The 22,179-nt window shown below is 44.3% G+C and overlaps 1 protein-coding gene across 6 annotated transcripts in view; it reads left to right on the plus strand.

Annotated features, from left to right (window-relative positions):
* WDFY2 (WD repeat and FYVE domain containing 2) overlaps positions 1-22,179 on the plus strand; it is a 179,498-nt gene that overhangs the window by 141,498 nt on the left and 15,821 nt on the right. For all 6 annotated transcript variants that reach the window (XR_006338920.1, XR_006338923.1, XR_006338921.1 and 3 more), the window contains exons 7-8: positions 8,119-8,245; positions 21,722-21,827. Coding sequence is in view for 1 of the 6 variants with exons in the window: in XM_043892182.1 (XP_043748117.1) it covers positions 8,119-8,245; positions 21,722-21,827 (233 nt within the window). In the remaining 5 variants the exon portion in view is untranslated. The remainder of the gene's footprint in view (positions 1-8,118; positions 8,246-21,721; positions 21,828-22,179) is intronic.

The raw sequence follows: 22,179 nt of genomic DNA on the forward strand, positions 1-22,179 counted from the left end.
TGAGCCAGGGGGTGGCCCAAGGGTTTGTTTCACGTCTTCCAGGTTGACTTCCCTGGTGGCTCAGACGGTAAAAGTATCTGCCTACAATGCGGGAGACCTGGGTTCAATCCCTGGGTCCGGAAGATTCCCTGGAGAAGGAAATGGCAACCCACTTCAGTACTCTCACCTGGAGAATCCCATGGACGGAGGAGCCTGGTAGGCTACAGTCCATGGGGTCGCAAAGAGTCAGACAAAACTGAACAACTTCACTTTCACTTTTCTTTTCTTTCTTCCAAGTTAGTTCCATGGGCTTCCCAGGTAGCACTAGTGATAAAGAACCTGCCTGCCAGTGCAAGAGACGTAAAAGATGTGGGCTGGATCCTTGGCTTAGGAAGATCCCCTGGAATAGGAAATGACAACCCGCTCCAGCATTCTTGCCTGAAGCATCTCATGGGCACAGGAGCCTCGAGGACTATAGTGGGGTCACAAAGAGTCGGACACAACTGAGAACCTTGATATTGTATCTTATCTTTCTGAAAGAGTGCAAAATATTCTCACAGGATTTCACCATGAAGTATCTTAGAGGGAGACAGGACACGGCCCAGGAAGGTCGTTATCTAACCCAAAGGCAAATAAATCTAGCAGGTCACATTTCTTATTGTTTACTCACTAAGTCGTGTCCGGCTCTTTTCAACCCACTGGACTGTAGCCTGCCAGGCTCCTCTGTCCATAGGATTTCCCAGGCGAAAATACTGGAAGCATTGCCATTTCCTTCTCCTTGGGATCTTCCCGACCCAGGGATCAAACCGATGTCTCCTGTTTTGGCAGTCAGGTTCTTTACGTCTGAGCTACCAGGGAAACCCAGATCACATATCTAACTTACTGTTATTCCTGGACAGTAGGACCTACCCACTCTCTATCTCCTGTCTGGCTACAGCACTGCTGATTCATTTATAGGTAGTACAAGGGTGTCTGAGAGATTCCACGATGATTCAAGCATTGTGAAGCTCTTCCTATGTAGTAAGTCCATCTGGGCCTTGGGAGGTCCCAAACTCAGCCAGACACAATTGTGGACAAAGGATCTAAGAATGGAGAATTAGCTTAATCACCTCATTCCCTTACCCCCCAAACAAAGACTTTAAGATGAGCCCAGATTCATTAAAGACTGATCCTGGGGATCTGATCAGTCCAGATTCAAACTCAGAAGCAGACAAGTCTTCAGTATGTGTACAGAGTCATAGCCATTCATCCATCACTCTCTGTTACAGTGCAGAAAGTCATAAAAAATGTGAGTTAGTGATGGAATCTGCCTAATAGCTGTACCCGAAGGCCAAAACATGGCATTTACTAACCCATGGGGATTTAAGAAACTGATTTTTATGTTCTTATGCTCCCTCTGCTGGTTTTATTTCTGGAGCTAAATGCCAACTATCATAGTTATTTGATATTTCTGCAGAAATTAGAATATATTTCTACCAGGAAGTCATATACTGATTTGAACAAAGGGGGGAAAAATCACGTTTTGACCATTGAAAATTAATAGTATCCATAAAATCTTTTTTTTTCTTCTAAGAAATTTTTTGGTTAGTATGAACATATTGGAAACAGAAGGGTTGAATGTGAACCTGCCAAAGTATACTACTTAATGGAAAATGAAATACAGACTTGTTCACTGACTGTTAGGAGAAGTCTTGAAAGTAATAGTTTAGCTAAACAAAAATAACTATAACAAGAGCAGGCAAAGTTCAGTGCAAACGTGCATGTTCATATCATTAATTTGAAAGTTTCATTTTCATTTGCAATGGAGGCTTTCACACCCAATAGACATGGATTTTCATCAAGAGTCAGTCAAGTCCCAGGATCTCCATGTGACAAGTGCTGCCACACGTTGGTGAATAATCTCAGCCTAGTGCTTGCTCTGTTCAACTCCCGCTAATGGAGTATGAGCATTAAACCAATAATTGGAAATATTATGTGTGTAGCAAATGTTCTGAAGCCCCAGTGCTGCACACAGGCTGCTTTGGGAGTGGATAACAAGAGAGTTTCTTCTCATCCAGAGAGTTAAAGGAAGGTTTCTAAGAAAGTGGTGTTTAAACAACAGTGCAGGGAGACTGAGAGCTCAGTTGGTAAAGAATCCTCCTGCAGTGCAGGAGACCCCGGCTCGATCCCTGGGTTGGGAAGATTCCCCTGGAGAAGGCAACGGCTACCCACTCCAGTATTCTGGCCTGGAGAATTCCATGGACTGTATAGTCCATGGGGTCACAAGAGTCGGACAAGACTGAGTGACTTTCACTTAACTAAGGAGACTGAGGAGTTACCTGGGTGGCGGGAACATTCTAGACCGTGGATGTATGAAGCCAGTTTGAAGCCCACAGTGGGTAAGTCTGAATGGAGCTCATTGGCCCCTGTGGAGAGCTGGACATGAGGGATACAGGCCAACCTTCCAGGCAATGTGAAGAACTTTAGACATCTTTCTCAGGCAATGGGAAAACAGCGGTGGAGCTGAGGCAGGGTGGTAACATGGTTTCCATGGTAACAGATCCTGTGGTAGCAGCAGGTGGGGGATTGAGTGGGGCCAAGAATGGATGAGAGGAGTGTTCAGAGGGAAGGCTACTGTTGGAGTGCGTGGAAAGGGGGACTCCTGTCTGGACTGGAAGGACAGCGTTGGGCGTGGAGTGAAGAGCACGCATTCGAGGTCTGTTTAGGAGAGAGGGGTCAACAGCGCTTGATGATTGATTGGGGGAGGAGTGGTCTCCATGTTTCTGTCTGAAACATTAGGGTGGACAGTGGTGCCATTTCCTGAAAACGGGGACTTTGGCGGTGACAGCAGGTTCAGGAGGGAATATCACGGTGCTTTAACCCGGACGTGACCGAGGGGCACGCTGAGGAGGCGGCAAGGGGTCAGCTGGCAGTCCCCTTGTGGATCTCAGGATGAGGTACAGCCCAGAGACAGAGCACATCTACCTTTCCAGAAACACCCACCACTTCAACCTGGACAGAAGAGCAGTAACCAAAGGGTCCCGTACTTTATTCAAGGACTCCCTTGGATGGCTCTCCTGCAGCCTCGTTTCACCCACGCATCCTCACTGAGCAGGTGTGATTGGGACTCTCGTGGTGAGGTACCTGGTCACACTGGTAGACACGCACCCGGCACTTCCAGACCCTGACTTGTGACCGTCCACCTTGTCTTTAGCTTTTGAAAGGTACGTTGTCAGCCTCCAAAAATTAGTTCCCCAAGCATTTGGTACCATGTACTTAATTTCTAAGTGTTTATACTCTGATCTGGTTCCACAGTTGGGAATCTCTTCTCACTAAATCAGAACAGTGAATAAAGTTTTATGTATAAAAGTGTTCATCTTAACAAAATTTATAATAGTGAAAAGTTGAAAAATCTAACAGTGAGTGAAATAAGGTACATACACATGCTGGAATATTATGCAGACTTATGGGAATGCCCTGGTAGTCCAGGGGCTAAGACTCTGAGCTCCCAATGCAGGGAACCTGGGTTCGATCCCTGGTCAGGGAACTAGATCTCACATGCCACAACTAAGACCTGGCATGGCCAAATAAATAAAAAGACGCTTGTTTCGCCATTAAAAAAAAATTCCATTTATGAGAGTATATACTAGTATAGACAAAACCTTGACTTTTAAGAGTGAATTCGTGTATGTTCAATTATCCATCAGTCACATTGTGGAGAGCCAAGGTGGGGAGAAGCATATAATGAAACACTGAGGGGAAACAGAAATCTGGAGTGAATCAAATGGAACAAATGATTTTTTTCAATTAAAATATCAGAAAAATATCAGAAACTCCAGAAACCCACAGCCACTGCAGCTCAAGGTCTCATTCTCCATTTGAGTTATGGGTCATGAAGGGCAAGGAGACTGGTCTGGGTGTGGATGGAGTGGGAGGTGTGCATGTCTGCACTGCTGTGGAAGGTGGGCTCACTGAGGGTGGGTCACTGTCCCTGCCGCCAGAGGTGTCGGGTGGGAAGCCCTGCTGCTCAGCCGGAGGTCCGTCTGCCGAGAGAGGCAGCGGTCTCCTCAGAAGGAACCTCCCACCCCTGAGGCTTCTGTCCTGAGAGTTCATTGCTCTCATGTACTGTCCTCCCAGCCTCGTCTGCCATTCCGTTAATGGGCCAAGTGAGTAAACATTCGTTGACCCTGTGCGCTACACTTGGTCGCTCAGTTGTGCCCGACTCTTTGTGACCCTTTGGTCTGCAGCCTGCCAGGCTCCTCTGTCCATGGGATTTCCCAGGCAAGAATACAGGAGCGGATTGCCATTTCCTCCTCCAGGGGATCTTCCCAACCCTGGGATCAAACCCAGGTCTCCTCTGTCTCCTGAGTTGCAGGTGGATTCTTTAGCCACTGAGCCACGCGCTGTGCTCAAAAACAAAGATATATGAACGAAGTCTGCAGTGGGGATAGATTTGTAATCCAGCAAAGTTTGATCCAGTGGGTGATGACAGCAACAGAGCATGTGATGTGTCTCACTAGATAGGGGTGTCGAGGGGAAGGCTTCCTGCAGGAGAGGGCATCTGAGCTGCTCCTTGAAGAGGGTGGTAAAAAGTAGGAGGACCTCTTCACTCCAGGCAGAGGGAGTAACCACATCTTGTGAGAGGATGGCTCCACCAAACACCCTGTGTATGCATGTTTCATCCTCAGAACTAACATTGTACATTTATGCTGGTGTAGAGTCTCTTGGGCTTCACAGGTGGCTCAGACAGTAAAGAATCCGCCTGCAATGCAGGAAACCTGGGTTTGCTCCCTGGGTTGGGAAGATCCCCTGGAGGAAGGAATGGCAACCCACTCCAGCATTCTTGCCTGGAGAATCCCATGGACAGAGGAGCCTGGAGGGCTCCATTCCAAGGAGTCGCAGAGTCGGACACGACTGAGTGACTCAGCACAGCACAGAGTCTCTTATTTGATTTAATTATGTCCGTGGAGCTTAACACAGTGCTTGCTTTATAGAAGATGCTCAGCACATGCCTGTTGAGCTGATCTGAAGTGAATGCTGTGATTTTTTGATACAACTTATAAGCCAGCCTCCAAAAGAGATCCCGTTATAAGGCTGTTTACATAGAGATGGGATGGGAGCACAGAGTGATTTTTATTTTATCTCCCCAGTTACATCCTGTTTCCTGTCTTGCAGTTTTTCCTTCCTTCTTTCCCACTCATGTTAAAGCCTGTGGTATAACACTGAGCCCTGGGTGGGTCTGATGAATATGCCGTAACTTGCTTTAACCTGGTTATCTGTTCTTTCTTCCTGCCTCCATTATCAAGAACTCCCCTCCCCCGCTCTAACTCCTTACAGCCTGATGTAATGTGGAAAAACTAGAGACTGATCTTATTTCTGAAATTTAGTTGATCTTGTGATGGCTGCTGACATATCATGGGGACATGGTGATCCCCGCTGTGGGCTGACTCAGTGAAGGACACTGTCAGAGAGATGGCCCAGATGAGGTCTCCTGCACTGTCATCACAGCCCATGTTGGTTGAGTGTTTCCCGTGTCCGGGGTACTGTTTATTCTAGGTGCTTCTATATGTTCACTCGGCTTTCGCAGGAGCAGATGAGCGCACGTCCTTTTACTCCACCATCTTGAACCAATAACTCATTGAATCTTAACAAAAGTATTATCATCCCTCTTTCATGGATGAAGCTTCTCAGAGTATTAAAACAACGTCCCCAAGATGCTGTTATTTGAATCTAGAATCTGGTTCCAGAGCCTTGGCACTTCTGATACTGGAAATAAGCTTCAGTTTCTTCACCATCAACCATCCTTGTCCCACAGTCACCAGCAAAGAAGTCCCGAGGGCCTGCTTTTCATAGCGTGGTGCTGGTCAATGTTGGGGTGTACTGGTTAGGGGGAGCTAATGCTGCCTATCACTTGGCACATAGAAAGCCCTATTTAAATATTTCCACGTTTATTGGGACAGAGCACACACAGCCCGGCCAATGACGTCTTTAATTAAAGTTAAATAAGCCAGGTAGATTTCTTGCTTATGTGACAGTGCAGCTCAAGCATTCCCATTCTTTTCTATGTGGTGATTCAGGATCCCAGGCTCCTTACAGAATTTCTGTGTGCCCTGGGGTCTCGGAGTGCTCCGGGAGAAGTTTAAAGAGAAGGAGGAAAAGGGACATCTAAACTGCCCAGGCCCGGAATGGATGTGTATGACTTCCACGTACTCTCTGGGTTCCCTTGCTGAGAACGGGTCACTGGTCCCCTAGATGCAAGAGGGGCTGGTACCTGGGTCCCTGCAGGACCACAGATTTCCAGGGAAAGCTATATGTACAGAAGGGGGGACGTGGCTTTCAGCAGACTGTTAGCTGACTCTGCCATGGATATTTAACACAGTGAGTCACTTGAGTACATTTGTGTGGCAATAAACATTTTGCACCATGGAATCCACATCCTGAAGTATTACATTCTCAGATACTGAAGAAAGGTTAAAGAGGAGGGGTATATGGCATTTGATAATGGAGGGAGAAGGCGAGTTATGCAGGAGAAAATATTCAGCTTTCAAAGGCTTAAGTAAGCACAGCTGAGGAGTTCCAAATAACAAGATTTGTGGATTAAAAAAAAAAAAAAAAGATATCTTTTTCTTTTCTCACCCACGCTGTACGGCATGTGGGATCTTAGTTCCCCCGAGCAGGGATCAAACCTGTGCTCCCTGCAGTGGAAGCGCAGAGGCTTAACCACTGGACACCAGGAAAGTCCCGAAAAGAGACTTTTGTGTCTTCATTCATCTGCTCCTTCGTTCTTTCGACAGATTCCACCAGAACCTGCCTGCTGCTGGCTCTCTGCTTACTGTGGAGGTGGGGGGCGGGGGTAAGAGCCGGGAGGGAAGAGGTGGTGGGAGATGCACAGGGTGGTCAGCACAGGCGTGTTGCTGAGAGTGGTGTGTGTTCTTACAGGGACAGGAATACGTACAAGCAGCATGTTGTGCAGGTACTGGAAGAAGCTATTAAGCATAATCCAGATTGTGGGGTTTTTTTTTTCTTTCTTTCTTGAAAAAGTATCTCCTGAGACATTACATGAGAGAAACTTTCGTAAAAGCTTTTAGAGTGCAGTACTTCATTAGAACAGATTGATGATCTAAAGAAGAAAATGTCAGATTCCAATAAATAAGAAGCAGTTGTATGTTCTTTTGAGAATACAATGTTTTTCAATAAAAATGAGTAAAAATAATGAGTCTCATATTCTGATATTCATAAGGTTTGTGCTCATCTTATCCAGAAGAAGTTGCTGTTGTTCTTAGTACACAAGGAGCTTGATTTATGATGGGAACTGCCGGGGAAGAAGATCTGTCATAATATTTCATAGCCACACCCCTGGAGCGATGCTAACAGCCATCTGTGCTACACACGACGGTGTGCAGAGCAGCCCTGTGTGACTGGCCCAGTCACCCTCTGTACCCGTGTGCGGCAGGTAGTGGTTAAGTGGGTATTAGCATCAGTGTTAGTGGTGGTCATCGTGTTACCATCGTCCCCAGTTTACAGAGGAGATTGTCACTTGAAGATGTAAGTAATCTTCCCAGAACCTAGAAGTTTAAATTCCCCAGGAGAGAAAATACATTTTAAATTCTGTCAAGCAACATCTATATTCAAGAATTTTTAAACAAAAATATCATGGTAAGAAACTATATTCCAATAAAAATTAATTTAAAAAGGAAAAGAAAACAATTATTGCACTTTTAAATTAAAGAATGAAAAATCTAATTGAATTTTTACAAACCCCATTTACTTCTCATCTCCTGTTGGCCGGGTGAGGGGTGGACAACAGCAGCTTGAAAAAATTTGGTTAATATTTCCGGACAGTGCAATATTTTCCAGGCTTAGAACCATGTCTTTTTTTTTTGAAGGTCAATTGATTGCCTTTTTCATTTCCCTTTAGTCTTTACAGTGTTTGATTTTATGGTATATTAAGTCTGGGGGGAAAGATGCGCAAAGCGTGGGACTTTTATTCTTGGGGCCAATTATTTTTTTTTTTCCTCCTTGGGGACTTAACTTGTTCTTTTCAACAAAAGTGCATTGTGTGCCAGGAGCTGCAGTAGATCTGAACTCCCTTGCTCTCACAACTTATTGATGAATAGCGTTGTCGCTTCGTGCCTAATGTCCAGCCCTGTCTGTTCTTAGGTGGGGTGACTGCTCTCTGTTGGGACCCTGTCCAGCGGGTGTTGTTCTCAGGGAGCTCCGATCACTCCGTCATCATGTGGGACATCGGTGGGAGAAAAGGAACAGCCATCGAGCTCCAAGGACACAAGTAAGGCTGCTGGTGCTTTTTTTTTTTAATCTTATTTTATGCTTTTATTTTTGGCTGTGCTTCTCGGCTCGCAGGATCTTAGTTCCCCAACCAGGAATGGAACCTGCGCCCTCAGCAGTGAAAGCTCGTAGTCCTAACCACTGAACCACCGCCAGGGGATTCCCTGCTGGTGTTTTTACAAAGAACTCTGGGAGAAGACTCCGGGCTGAAAGCTGGAACAAAGGCATGCAGGCCAGTCTCCGTGCCCAGAGCTGAGCGTGGGAGTACCATGGCAGGGACGCAAATGGCCACTTTGATTTATATCTGTGCGGAAGTATGTTTATTTATTTATACCCTATTTTAGTTCACAGAGGATTTGAGAGTGCTTACAAAAAAGCCATAAAATAAAATAATGCCAGAGAAGAAGTAAAAGGTAAAAAGGAGAACCAAGGAGAAGACCATAAGAGTAAATGTTTGAGAGTAAGGGGGAAAAAAGAACTTCAAAATGCAAGCCACGAAGTCCTACAGAATTTCTGTAATTGAGTTCAAATGTGGCTGAAGATTATTGGCAGCTGAAGGAGAAAGGGAGCGATAATATCCTCACCTAGTACATTCTGTCCTTCCCCGGACAGTTACTGAGAACTTAATTCATATCAGACTGTTCTTCCTTACGGGGTGGATTTCAGGAGGCCAAGGGGAACGGCAGAGAAAAGCTTAGTGCTTTTCCTGGGAGCAGTTCTCACACTTTGCCTGCACAAGAAATCACCAAGGGAACTGCGAAGTAGATGCCTGGGCCCTGTCCTCTGTGATCCTCACTGGTCTGGAGCCAAGGGTGTCTGTGTTGTCACAAGCTTCCTGGGCAACTCTCCTGGGACCCTCAAACCTCACTGAGTCATCCTACCTGTGCCGCCCACAGTGCCTGGAGGCCGAGCCTGGTCCTGTGGCTGGAAAGAATCTTCTGTCTGCTTTAGAATTCTAAAGTTAATCTGAATTGTTTTTAACTTTTAAAGTTTCCAAACATATTAAAGATGACTCTAATATCAACTTCCCTGAACTGGCTGGTTTTAAGTGGCATTAGCTCTGCCTACAGATCTGTCTGGAAACACTAGTTTTAAAAACTTCTCCTGGGACTTCCCTGGAAGTCCAGTGGTTAAGGCTTTGCCTTCCAACACCAGGGCTACGGGTTCTGTCCTGGCTGAGGGGATGAGATACTACTTGCCTCATGGCCAAAAAGCCAAAGCATAAAAACAGAAGCAGTATTGTAACAAATTCAGTAAGGACTTTAAAAATGGTCCCCATCAAAAAAAAAAAAAAACTCTTAAAAGCAAATGAACTTCTCCTAAGTAGTTAAATTTATGATTTGGAGTTATTAAGTATGAGCTAATTCAGTTTGGGGCTTTCCACGTCGTTCAGTGGTAAAGAATCCACCTGCCAGTGCCAGGAGCCGCAGGTTTGATCCCTGAGCGCAGAAGATCCCCTGGGGTAGGAATTGGCAACCCACTCCAGTATTCCTGCCTGGAGAATCCCATGGACCGAGGAGCCTGGCAGGCTACAGTCCATAGGATTGCAAAGAGCCAGACACAAATGAGCATACACACACACAATTCAATTTTAGAGGGCCTATGCACAGACCATTATTTTTTGTGTTAGAGTTCAGTTTTAGAGATATAGCTATTAAGCCCTTCTGTCCCACATGAGAGAACAGATCAGTTGTCTGGGGCTACCCCTGGCTTGTGGAGCCACTTGGACCTCAGTACCAGGTCATTAAAGGAATTGTTCCCTTCTGTTTCTCTCCATGACAAAGGGACGCATACAGAGGTCACATAGAAGGAATTGACGTCATCCATGTAAGTGAAGAAAAAGAAAAGTCAAATACAGCCCTCCCTCGCAATGGGTTCAGTCATGGTGGACTCTTTGAGACCCCACGGAAGAATACTGGAGTAGGTTGCCATTCCCTTCTCAAGGGCATCTTCCCCATCCAGGGATCGAACCCGAGTCTCCTGTGTCTCCTGCATTGTCAGGCGGGTCCTTTACCTCTGTGCCACCTGGGAAGCCTTGTTTCACAACACACGGTTATTATTTAATCTGCCAAGTAATTCCCACAATTTGGGCTCCTTCAGAGAAATAAAATACAGGCTTAGAATGAAGATCAGTAATACTTGTTGGACTCATCCAGATTAGCTCATAACTAGCTTTATTTTTACGCAATGGTTCACAAAGACTGCTGGAAGGGCAAGGGTCAGTTCTCACCACCAGCATCTCTGGGTGCGGCGTGTCCTCAGGCAAAACGTGCTGGGAAACCTTCCAGCTGGGTAAGAGAGGAAAAGGCTATCAAGTGGAGATAGAGTCTCTCAGTCCCGGAAGAGTGAAACCTAAACGAATAGGTCTTCCAGTCTAAGACATACTGGCTTGGACTTTTAGAAAATAAAGCAGACTATCCTTGGAGTCCACCCTGATGTCCATCCTGGAGTCCACCCTCATAGGATATCACACCTTGGTGGGGCGGGCAGGCTGGTGAGATCCAGAGCTGCCAGGCAGAAGTGCCTTGGACAGGAATAGGAAGGCCTTGGCTTGGTGCTTATTTAATTTAAATTTAGTAATAAGGTAAAGTGTGTGAGGGGCTCCTTGTCACCAGTCACCTCAGAGGGGTTACCCTGTTGTCACCGAAGTAGGCGAGATGAGCTTCCTCAGTGTCACTGACTTCACTCTGTGAGAGCAGGTCTGACACTTGAGCCAGGCGGAGGGGAGCACCGGAACGACTGACAGGAGGGGGATGGGGTTCATAAACAAGGTGCCGGAAAGAAGGGGCCAGGACGAGCGGCAGGAAGGATAAGGCCCACGTTCACAGCATCCATTCCTTTGCCCTGGAACTTGAACACTGGATTCATGGTCAGTGATTCTCATGTTTTAGTAGCACCTAATATTTATTTTGTCAAGGAGCTTTCAGAACACACAGACACCTCAGTTTAATCTTATAATAACCCTGTGAAAGAGGGAGGTCAGATACCATTTTTTTTTTAATGAAAATACTAAGCTTTTGGGCTTCCCAGGTTGTGCTAGTGGTAAAGAACCCACGTACCAATGCAGGAGACATGAGACATAGATTTGATCCCTGGGTTGAGAAGATCCCCTGGAGGAAGGCATGGCAATACACTCCAGTGTTCTTCCCTGGAGAATCCCATGGACAGAGGAGCCTGGCGGGTTACAGTTCATAGGGTCGCAAAGAGTTGGACATGACTGAAGCGACTTAGCACACACGCACGCATAGAACTTCCATCCTCAAAGACCCCAAAGCTGGTAGCTTAGGACTCCCAGATCAGTCCAGTGGAGGAAGCTTCTAGAACCTTCCTTGTAGTCTGTGCTAGGCCCTGGGGGAAAAAACATTGTGAACATTGAATAACATATGGTCCCCACCATGCCCCATGGTGTTTTCTGTCACCATTCTACTTCAGAAAGCAAAGACTTCCTGCTTAGGTCTGAGGCTGCCCCTTGCTCTCCTACAGTTCCTCATTTCCCTACCTTCCCTCAGGGTGACTGTTGGCCGCCCGAGTTCCAATTCGTGGACCAAATCCTTGAGTTCAGGCACCAGGGAGAGCAGATGGAACCTGAGGCCCCCCCGCCCCTTGTGGTGGGGAGACTCCCTTCCCCTCTTCTAGAAATGTCCAGCCGTGGTGTGGAGGGACAGCTCCCCGTGGCTTCCATCCCGGGTTCTGAGCTTTCACACCGTCCTTCCATGGGGAAGCATGACATTTATGTAGCCAGTTTGATTTGATGTGTTAAAAAATCCCATCAAAGCAGAGAGAGCTTTAGCACAAGTAAGTGATTGATGACAGTGAAGATGTCTCCAAGTCCAAGGGAAAAAAGCTAAGAAAGTATACTTCTCTAGCACAGTATTATCTGCATTTGAAGCATTTTGGTACTCGCACTTCCTGGAGCAAGTGAGACATGAATTATGTGCAAGCTCTGTGGAAGGAAGGCAGAGACAAGGTTTTCCACTTTCAGGGACATTTTTTTGAGAATCAGTTACCAGTTAGATGGATATGATCGAAGCATAAACCTGGACATTTATTGTCCCAGGCCCACTTTGTCAAATCTGATCAGGAGACTTGGACTTTTTATATTCTTCTATAGTATCTATCATTTCATAACCAGCTTTATGATCACATTTTTTCTTTCTAATAGTGTTTTCTTAGGTCTCTGAGACTTGCTAGCAATTTAATTTAGTGGTAACTTGATTTGAAGCACATGTAAGGAACTTGCCTGGCGGTTCAGTAATTAAGACTCCATGCTTCCAATGCAAGAGGCCTGGGTTCAGTCTGTGGTCGGGGAACTAAGATCCCACATGCTTTGAGGCCAAGAAATAAATTTAATAAAGTTCCTTCATAACAGTGAGCCAACACTGGGGGCTAGACCATGTGTTAAGCAGCTTTTAAAACATGTGTATGTGTGCTCAGTCGTGTCCGACTCTTTGTGACCCCATGGACTGTAGCCTGCTAGGCTCCTCTGTCCTTGGGATTCTCCAGGCAAGAATACTGGAGTGGGTTGCCATTTCCTTCTCCAGGGGATCTTCCCAACCCAGGGATTGAACCTGCGTCTCTTATGTCTCCTGCATTGGCAGGCGGGTTCTTTTACCAGCTGAGTCACCAGGGATAATAAAATAAAATTAAAAATGAAGCAGAGGCAAAGGTCTGCGTGGTCCCTTGTGGTGGATTTCCCCACCAAGACTGGGATACCCCGGCTGCCTGAGGCTCTGTCACAGCCACGACCCGTGGCATACATGGCCTATGTCTTTGTGTCCTCTTTCCACAATCCCAGTGGGGTTTCTCTTTTGATACTCTTACCACAGGAAGACTTTTGTTATCAGCCTTCTCAAAATCTTTTGGTAAAGCAATAGGCAATTCATCAATAAATGCGCACTGGGAAGATTTGTGCTTTTCTCTTGTATCAAAGTCACAAAAGGAAGTAACATTCTCGCCTTCAGCTTCTTCTGGGTTTGGGGGAGGAGCGCAAGGATGAATACGTATGAAAGCTTTCTCTCCGTGCCCATCTGAGATTTAGAAGCGCTTCTCACTGTCGCTGTGGAGAGTTATTAGGGGCGATGGAAAGAGATGTCTTTTCTATTTTTAACTATTTAGCTAAACACATAATAGATCAAAGTATTAGCAACTAGCGTTCTCACAGGAAAAAAAAAAGTTCTCACAGAGGGTAGAGTTCTCTCTTCTGTATAGTGTGGTGACTGAGAACCTCACAGTCAGGCCAGGCTGTGTATGAGGCAGCTCTTCAGCTGCAGGCTCTGTGGGTTTGGACAAGGCACCTCATCTCTCTGACCCTCAGTTTCCTCATCTCTAACATAAGTGTAATATGAACGAAAAGCCCTCAAAGATTGTCAAAAACCGTCAATAATATAATGCATGTAAAATCAGCACAAGATTAAGGGGAAATTAGTGACACTTGTTAACATCATTCTTGTTAAGAAAAATGATAATAATCCATAAATCAAGCTTTCAGACTGTTTCTCTCTGATTGCGGTGGTGGTGGTTTAATCGCTAAGTCTTGTCCGACTCTTGCGACCCCATGACTGTAGCCTGCCAGGCTCCTCTGTCCATGGGATTCTCCAGGCAGGAATACTGGAATGGATTGCCATTCCGTTCTCCAGGGGATCTTCCCAACCCAGGGATCCTGAACCTGAGTCTCCTTGATTGGCAAGCAGGTTCTTTACTGACTGAGCCCCCAGGGAAGCCACCGCTCTGGTCCTTGGAGGTTTGGAAAACTCATGAAGGTGGGAGTTTCAAATCTAAGAGCCTGAGATTTCTGGAAGTAGATGCATAGCTGATCAGATTTCACCAAGTAGGCTGAGACTTCCCATACTTTGGACAGTTTCATTTCTTTACTATACATTTAAGCACCACCCCCTACTCTTCAGGGATGGAAGAGGACCTAAGCTGACATTTAGGTAGATGTTAGCCTGTGTCTGAAAATCTGCTCCTATAGAGAAGATGAAGACTTTGCTCCCCTTTTCCCTTTAGAAGCATTAGACACAGGACCAGCTTCACGGGCACGTGACGTATGCAGTCACACAAGCCCTCATGCTTAAAAGGGCCCCACCCTTGGTTTAATGCTCTGCTGTCACCATCTTGTAATTCTTTTTTTTTTTTTTTTTTAACAAAATGGGGTCTTTATACACTCATAAGAGCATTTGCAGTGCAGTCCACAGAATGCTCATTGTTGAAATAATAACCAGTTTTAAGATGCTTTCTAGTATAAATGCTACCATGATGCCAGATGAAACATGACTGCAAGAGGAAGGTATCTTTCACTCTTTTATCACCCTGGATCTGTAAACCTGGGAATGTTCCCTCATCTTGTTTTTAACTGCAAGGTGGTTGTATTTTGAATCCTTAAATCAAGAAGCCCCGGAGCAGCTTTATTACAAGGCTTGGGATCCAGCATTCATCATTGTGTTCTTCTGTGTTGGAATATTAACAGGACTGGAGTCCCATAAATTATGTATCTCTTGCTGAATGTTGCTGCCAGCTATGAGTGGCAAAGCAGTTCTTTCTGTAGCTTATTTGGTTTTGCAAGATCATTGATATGTATCAAGATGCCTTAACAAATGAATTGTAGTTCGGATCACTGGGTGGTTATGAGTCTGTTCAACTAGATGGATTTTCCTTCTTGCCCCTAAATGTCACAATGGCATCAGTCCATACCCTGAAATGTATGAAGCATTAATCACAACCAGGAGAGATAGAAAATTGACGTTTTTTTGTGAAAGATTTTATATTAGTCATTAATTCATAAAGGAACTAGTAAGATGTTACAACCAGCTCAAAGGGGAATTCAAAGAGTAGAAACATTCAGAGGCAATGGAGAGTGCTGAAATGCATTTGTATTTTCACAACTGACTTCTTCCATGGGAGGAGCCAGGCATGGGGATTCATTACATCTTCACTGGATAAGATTCATTTGCAATACTATCAGTTTCCTACAGTTTACAGAGTTATAAAATAGTACAATTGAAGATAATAACTGACTCCCACAGAGGCAGAAAACACAGAAGGGTGTGTCAGATTACACCTGATATTCCATTGAAAAAGATACCCAGTAATCTCTTTTTAACCATTTCCAAGTTTTTGATCTGAGAGAGCCTCCCCTCTTCTCTCCTATAATCATAATAGTAAGATTATTCCTGGTCACAGAAAAACAGCTGGCCTCACAAAGTTTGACCTCATCATTTACATTGGTGTAGTAAGAGTATTAATTAACCTATAGGCCATCTTAGTTGGCTTTGCAAATATGGAGCTGTATGGTATTAAGCAACTATTAAGCCCATGAAATTTACAAAAGTTTTTATAAGGAATCTTGGGTTGGACTTTTCAGAGCCTCTGTCATCTGCTTTTCCACGGCTAGGAAAACAAGCCCAAGAAAATCACCAGTTTTCACCTGTAATACTTATAACTTTGATTGAATTCTTTGAGATTTTCTACATTTGATAGTTTCCTGTCCTGGAAGCTTTCTTAACACCTGTAATGCCAGGACCCTGCAAGCCAGGTACAGGACCGGTTTTCCTTTCGGGAAGGGGGACCACTTCCCAAGGAATTGGCCCCCTTAGTTTCTGAAGAGGCTGCTCATAACTGATTCAGTGCACACCATTCTCTCCTATGACATGGTAGGTAAGGGCTTGGTTGCCCAATGATATCCTGTGGATAGATTCTGATTAAACCTGTGAAATAACTATATTGCCATGAAAATCAAGGTGACTCAGTAACAGTTTCTGAATTCTAGGCAGTTTCTGAGAATTGGATATTATTCTTAAGTGTTTAGATTTAGCTTGCCAAAGCAGACTTTACTAAATTGTAGGTTAGAGACAGCCTAAAAAGTAAGAGAAAAGGCATCCTCATAGACCCAAAAAGTAGAATGTTAAAACAACAGCAACAGTATTCTAGACAAGTAATGAAGTAAAATTTCCCTCTTCAGTTCATTCGGTCCTGTGTTGTTAATTCTTGTTCTGCTGGGTGTTGGTTTAGCAGTCTGCATTTGTAAATCCACCTACATCCAGACTAAAAAGAGTCCTGAAATCCAAGGAAATCCTGACTCAGTCCACTAACCCAGTTTACAGACTAAGTTATGTCAGTCTAGTACTCTTTGCCTAAGGGTCTTTAAAATGCCAGTATTTAAAAGTACCTGGTGTACAGAATCCTTTTCCACGAAACTCTGAGCTTGTCCCTTCTGGCCTGTAGCTTGTGACAAAGCCTTCAGGCAAACATCAGAATAATACAAATTTACCTGTAGATTACAGAAACTTAATGGGTAATTTTATACTGTGATAAATAATATCAGAATTGAGAAGAGTGAGATTCTCTATTGATATTCCTTACATAACTATTTCCTGAGCAATTGATCAGTGTTTCCCCTGAAGGTAAAAGCATATTGTGGACAGTGAAAGCACTGATAAAACTCTAGGGTCTTGGTATGTAATATACAATCTCAGGAATATATTAATAATCTTTTAGCTATACTGACTTAACCTAGGGAAGACTAAGCATCTTCTCTGATCTGACAACTTTTGCAACTCTTAAAATAGTAACACAGTAAACAAATGTGATTTTTTTTTTTAATACTATCTCTATTTTTATGGGGCAAAGGAAACAGATCTCTGTGATTTTCCAGAACCCCTCTAGGAAATCTCAAATATAGTTTTAGGTGTAAAAAATATCCTAAACAATTTTCCCCCCAAATATAGGGCTCAAGCTGGGAAGGCAAAACCAAAATTATTGTCAGAGGATACTTATCTTTAGATACTTAAGATAGGAGCACAGGTGCCTAAAAAAACAATAGTTGGCTATCTATATAATCAGGGTAAGAAGACTTGGGAAATAAATACAGAAAACAACACCGTCTTAAAGAATTTTAGCTCTTTTTACAAATGAGGGCCCTTGTTCTTCTTTTCAGTCCTTAAATAATCAAGAACTTTTCAAATCAGCATAAAGCTCTGAAAAGGATTTTGGTGAGACAAAATCTCTGCTAGCTAGGCAGATTCCATAGAAGGTAAGGAATATCCTTTTGCATTGTAGTCCAAGGCATTAATCAGCAAACTAAGGAAGCAAGCGATCAAAACCAAGGGAACTATACCAAGATTTTAATGTATTTTGCAGCTTTTTTTTTTAAGACTCCCGAGTATTATAAACCATAGTAAGCAAAATTCACTTTCCATGTTTTGTCCTTTATTTTCCTCTTTGATACTCTGGAACAAATTTATATTTTACTTTAAAATTGCCTTTTTCATTCAAGCTCTCTCAAAAGTATAAAATGGAGTTTTCCGGAGGCTACATGAGTGACATCATAATGCCCACAGAAAGAGATGAGTGTCTGGCTCTCTCCTGCTAAGCCAGACATTAGAAAGACTTGTACAGATATTAAACAATGCCATTTTGCCTTCAGAATATTTTGTTTTGGAAAATACATTTTCCCCCAAATATATATTATTTGGTTAAAAGGGAATGGATTCATCATTGCTGTTTTCAGATGGATCAATAGTTTTAAAATTTCTCAGATTGATTTCATGTATATTGATAGTTGTCGTTCAGTTGCCAAGTCGTGTCCAACTCTTTGAGACTCCACAGACCGCAGCATGCCATGCTTCCCTGTCCCTCACCATCTCCCAGAGTTTGCCCAAGGTCATATCCACTGAATCAGTGATGCCATCCACCCATCTTATTCTCTGTCGCCCTCTTCTCCTTCTGCCTTCAATCTTTCCCAGCCTAAGGGTCTTTTCCAATGAGTTGGCTCTTTGCATTTAGGTGGTCAGTTATATTGATAGTTACCATCAGGCCAGTTATATTGATAATTACCACTCACTTAAACTAAAGCTCTTTGGTGTCCTCAAATAAGACTTGAGAATGTAAAGGGGTCCTGAGACTAAAAAGTTTGAGAACCACTGCTTTAAAACTACTCTCATTTTTTTTCCCTCCCCAAAACAAAAACACAGACACAGTTGTATTTCCTTCTCATCATTGCACCTGGCACTGTCTCAGCCACCCATTTTAATTCTAGTAATTAACCAAAGTAACTAACTTATTTTGTAGAGAAAACTGGGAGGACAGAGGATATGGATAATTGAGAACTTTCCATCATAGGGAGCATCTTAGCACAGCTCATGAAACATGTGACGTCAGCTTCTACTGCAATCACTTTTACATCCCTCATAGCTCAGTTGGTAAAGTATCTGCCTGCAATGCAGGAGACCCGGGTTCATTTCCTGGGTCGGGAAGATCCCCTGGAGAAGAGAATGGCAACCCACTCCAGTATTCTTGCCTGGAGAATCCCATGGGTAGAGGAGCCTGGCAGGCTACAATCCACGGGGTCGCAAGAGTTGGACGTGACTTAGCGACTAAACCACCAAAGTGGTAAAAGAAAGGAATATGTTCATTTGACATGACTCATCTAAGTTATGTTGGGCTTCCCAGGTGGTGCAGCGGTAAAGAATCCCCCTGCCAATGCAAAAGATGCAGGAGATGGGGGTTTGATCCCTGGGTTAGGAAGTAGGAAATGGCAACCTGCTTCACTATTCTTGCCTGGAAAATTCCATGGACAGAGGATCCTGGCAGGGCTTCAGTCCATGGGGTCAAAAAGAGTTGGGCGTGGCTGAGCACACACATGCCTAAGTTAGTTTCTTTATAGCACATAAAAATAAGCAAACATATATAATCTTAAATATTATGCTTTACAGTCGAAATTTCAGTAACTTATTTAGAAATGATCAAGACTTCCCTGGTGGTTCAGTGGTTAAGAGTCCACCTTCTAAAGCAGTGGACGCAAGTTCAATCCCTAGTGGGGGAACTAAGATCCCACATGCCAAAGGTCTAATGAGCCCTCAAGCCATAACCGGAGAAGCCTGAATGCTCCAAGGAAAGACTCTGAATGCCCTATGACCTGATGCAGCCAAAAATAAATAGATTAATTTTTTTAAAAAAGAAAGAAATTATCTAGTGTAGGTGTCTCAGTTTAGTTCAGTCGCTCAGTCGTGTCCGACTCTTTGCGACCCCATGAATCGCAGCACACCAGGCCTCCCTATCCATCACCAACTCCCGGAGTTTACTCAAACTCATGTCCATCGAGTCGGTGATGCCATCCAGCCATCTCATCCTCTGTGTCCCCTTCTCCTCCTGCCCCCAATCCCTCCCAGCATCAGGGTTTTTTCCAATGAGTCAACTCTTCGCATGAGGTGGCCAAAGTATTGGAATTTCATCTTTCACAGTGTAGGTGTCTAGTGACTATTAATTAGTTCAACTTACTATGATTCCATTGTAAGTTACCCAGAGATCTTGGGAATTATCTTTAAGTTGGTATGCTACAAAACATAATTATTATCTAAAGTTTATCAGAAACATTATTTAATTGAACCCACTTATTTTTCATAATCTTAAATATTATATAGGCATAATATTAGCTTATTTGACCTTTTATCTTATGTAACTTTAGAAGAAATCAACCTGAGTAAAACAAAATGTACATTTGCATTATATTTAACATTAATAAATCCAGAAATAGACATGGCTGTGTTTTGAAACTCATTGCATAACTCTTATTTGCCAAAGAGTTAACCTTAGTTTTGTGAACTTGGGAGTCTTAAAATACCACTGAGTTAGATAGTATTTTCTGTAAAATAATTTTTATTTTTAAGCCTAGTAAATTAAAGCATTAGGGGTTAATTTCCTTATTTTCTGTGAAGTTCAGGAATATTCAGTTTATATAAACATTTGCTTATCTTTATAAGCAAGTGCTTATAATTTAACACATACCATAATCTAATGTATTGACACCTTTAAAAATAGGAAAGCGTTCCATACACAAGAGGTAAAGACCCCCTGAATTTCAGACACAGACACGCAGAGCGTAACAGCTTCAGTCCTACAACTGGAGCCACAAGTCAGAAGTAAACACAAAGACACACACACACAATCACCAATCCAGATCTCACAGAATCACTCTCCTTCCCAGTGAGCACAGAACTCTCCATTAATCTGAGCTCAAAACAAGAATATTCAAACAAAACCCGCCAAGAAACCAGACTCCCCGTTCTTTCTCTCACAAGCTGGAGCAGATCTCTGCCATCTTTTGTCGGCGGTCACCACATTGTCAGACCCTTAAACTGGATTCCCCACCAGGAGGGAATAACTCGTCAGCCGTGTCCCAACCAGAAAGAAAAAGAAGACACAGACTGAGGAAAGAGGGCGTGAGAACTAGAGAGAGGCGCTCAGTGAGCTCAGGCCTGTTGATGCTGTGGGTTCACCCTGGGAGCCGAGCTGGCGCCTCGCGCCTCGGGCAGCACAGGTTACCTGGCTCCAGGTGCCCCGTGACCTTACAACTGTAACATGGACAGGTGGCACAGGCTTTACTTAAGTGATCAGTTAAGGAACCAGTAAGATTTTAAGCAGTTCAACCGCTTTTTTCCTGAAGTGTTGGTAACTGACAGAGACCGCCTCTTCTTGGGGCCTTAGCATCTCACATGAGCATTTTAAAAATTTGACCTATGGTTGATTTCCCATGTTGAGTTAGTTTTAGATATACAGCAAAGTGATCCAGTTATACATATACATATGTTTGTTGTTATTATTGTTTAGTTGATAAGTTGTGTTCTACCCTTTTGCAACCACATGGACGTTAGCCCACAAGGCTCCTCTGTCCACAAGATTTCCCTGGCAAGAATACTGGAGCAGGTTGCCATTTCCTTCTCCAAGGGATCTTCCCAACCCAGGGATCAAAGCGGCATCTCCTTCGTTGGCCAGCAGGTTCTTTACCACTGAACCACTAGGGAAGAACATATATATATATATATATATATATATTCCATGTGCTATACAGTAAATCCTTGTTGTTTATTTTATATGTAGTGGTGTGTATCTGCTAATCCCATAATCACAATTTATCCCTTCTCCACGTGCCCCTTTGGACATAAATCATAGCAGTATTTTCTCAGTTAGTGTCCCAAGGCAAAAGAAATGAAAGCAAAAATAAGCAGATGGACCTAATCAAATTTACAAGCTTTTGCACAGTAAAGGAAGCCATCAGCAAAACGGAAGGACAGCCTATGGAACGGGAGAAAATATTTGCAAAAGATGCAATCAACAGAGGCTTCATTTCCCAAATACACAAACGCCTCAGACAACGCAACATCAGAAAACAAACAACCCTATCCAAAAAAATGGCAGAAGACCTAAGTAGGCATTTCTCCAGAGAAGACCTGCAGATGGCCAACAGGCACTTGAAAAGATGTTCAACATCGCTAATTATTAAACGAGCATCTTGACTTATTTTAAATGTTGAAGGTCTCTAGTACTCTCCCGACGTTAGCGTGTGGACCCTCCACTCCAGTCTCCAAGGTCTGCTCTTGGGGGCACTCGGGGGCGAGCCTGCACGTGAGTGACCGCCAGGCTTCCTGCCCTCGGGGCTCTCCCTGCCCTCGGGAACCGTCGCTGACTCTTGCTTCTTCGGCAGTGACAAGGTCCAGGCCCTGTCCTACGCACAGCACACGCGGCAGCTCATCTCCTGTGGCGGTGATGGCGGGATCGTGGTCTGGAACATGGACGTGGAGCGGCAGGAGGTAGGTTCACAGATGGCTCGAGCCACCCCTCCGTGGCCACTGGGCTGGGCTCTGCACCTCGGACTCTGCTGAGAAACGCCTCAGCCTCCCCTCCTGCTCACTTTCTTTTTTTTTCGGTTGTGCTGGGTCTTCGTTGCTGTGTGAGCTTTTCTGTAGTTGCGGCTAGCTGGGGCTACTCTCTAGTTGTGGTGTGCGGGCTTCTCATTGCAGTGGCTTCTCTTGTTGCGGAGCGCGTGCTTTAGGGCACTCAGGCTTCCGAGGCTGCGGCACTTGGGCTCGAGAGCACAGGCTCAGTGGTTGTGCACACAGGGGCTTAGTGGCTCGGCCGCATGTGGAATGTTCCTGGACCAGG

This window comes from Cervus elaphus, chromosome 30, assembly GCF_910594005.1.
Source record: "Cervus elaphus chromosome 30, mCerEla1.1, whole genome shotgun sequence".
Lineage (NCBI taxonomy): Eukaryota > Metazoa > Chordata > Mammalia > Artiodactyla > Cervidae > Cervus > Cervus elaphus.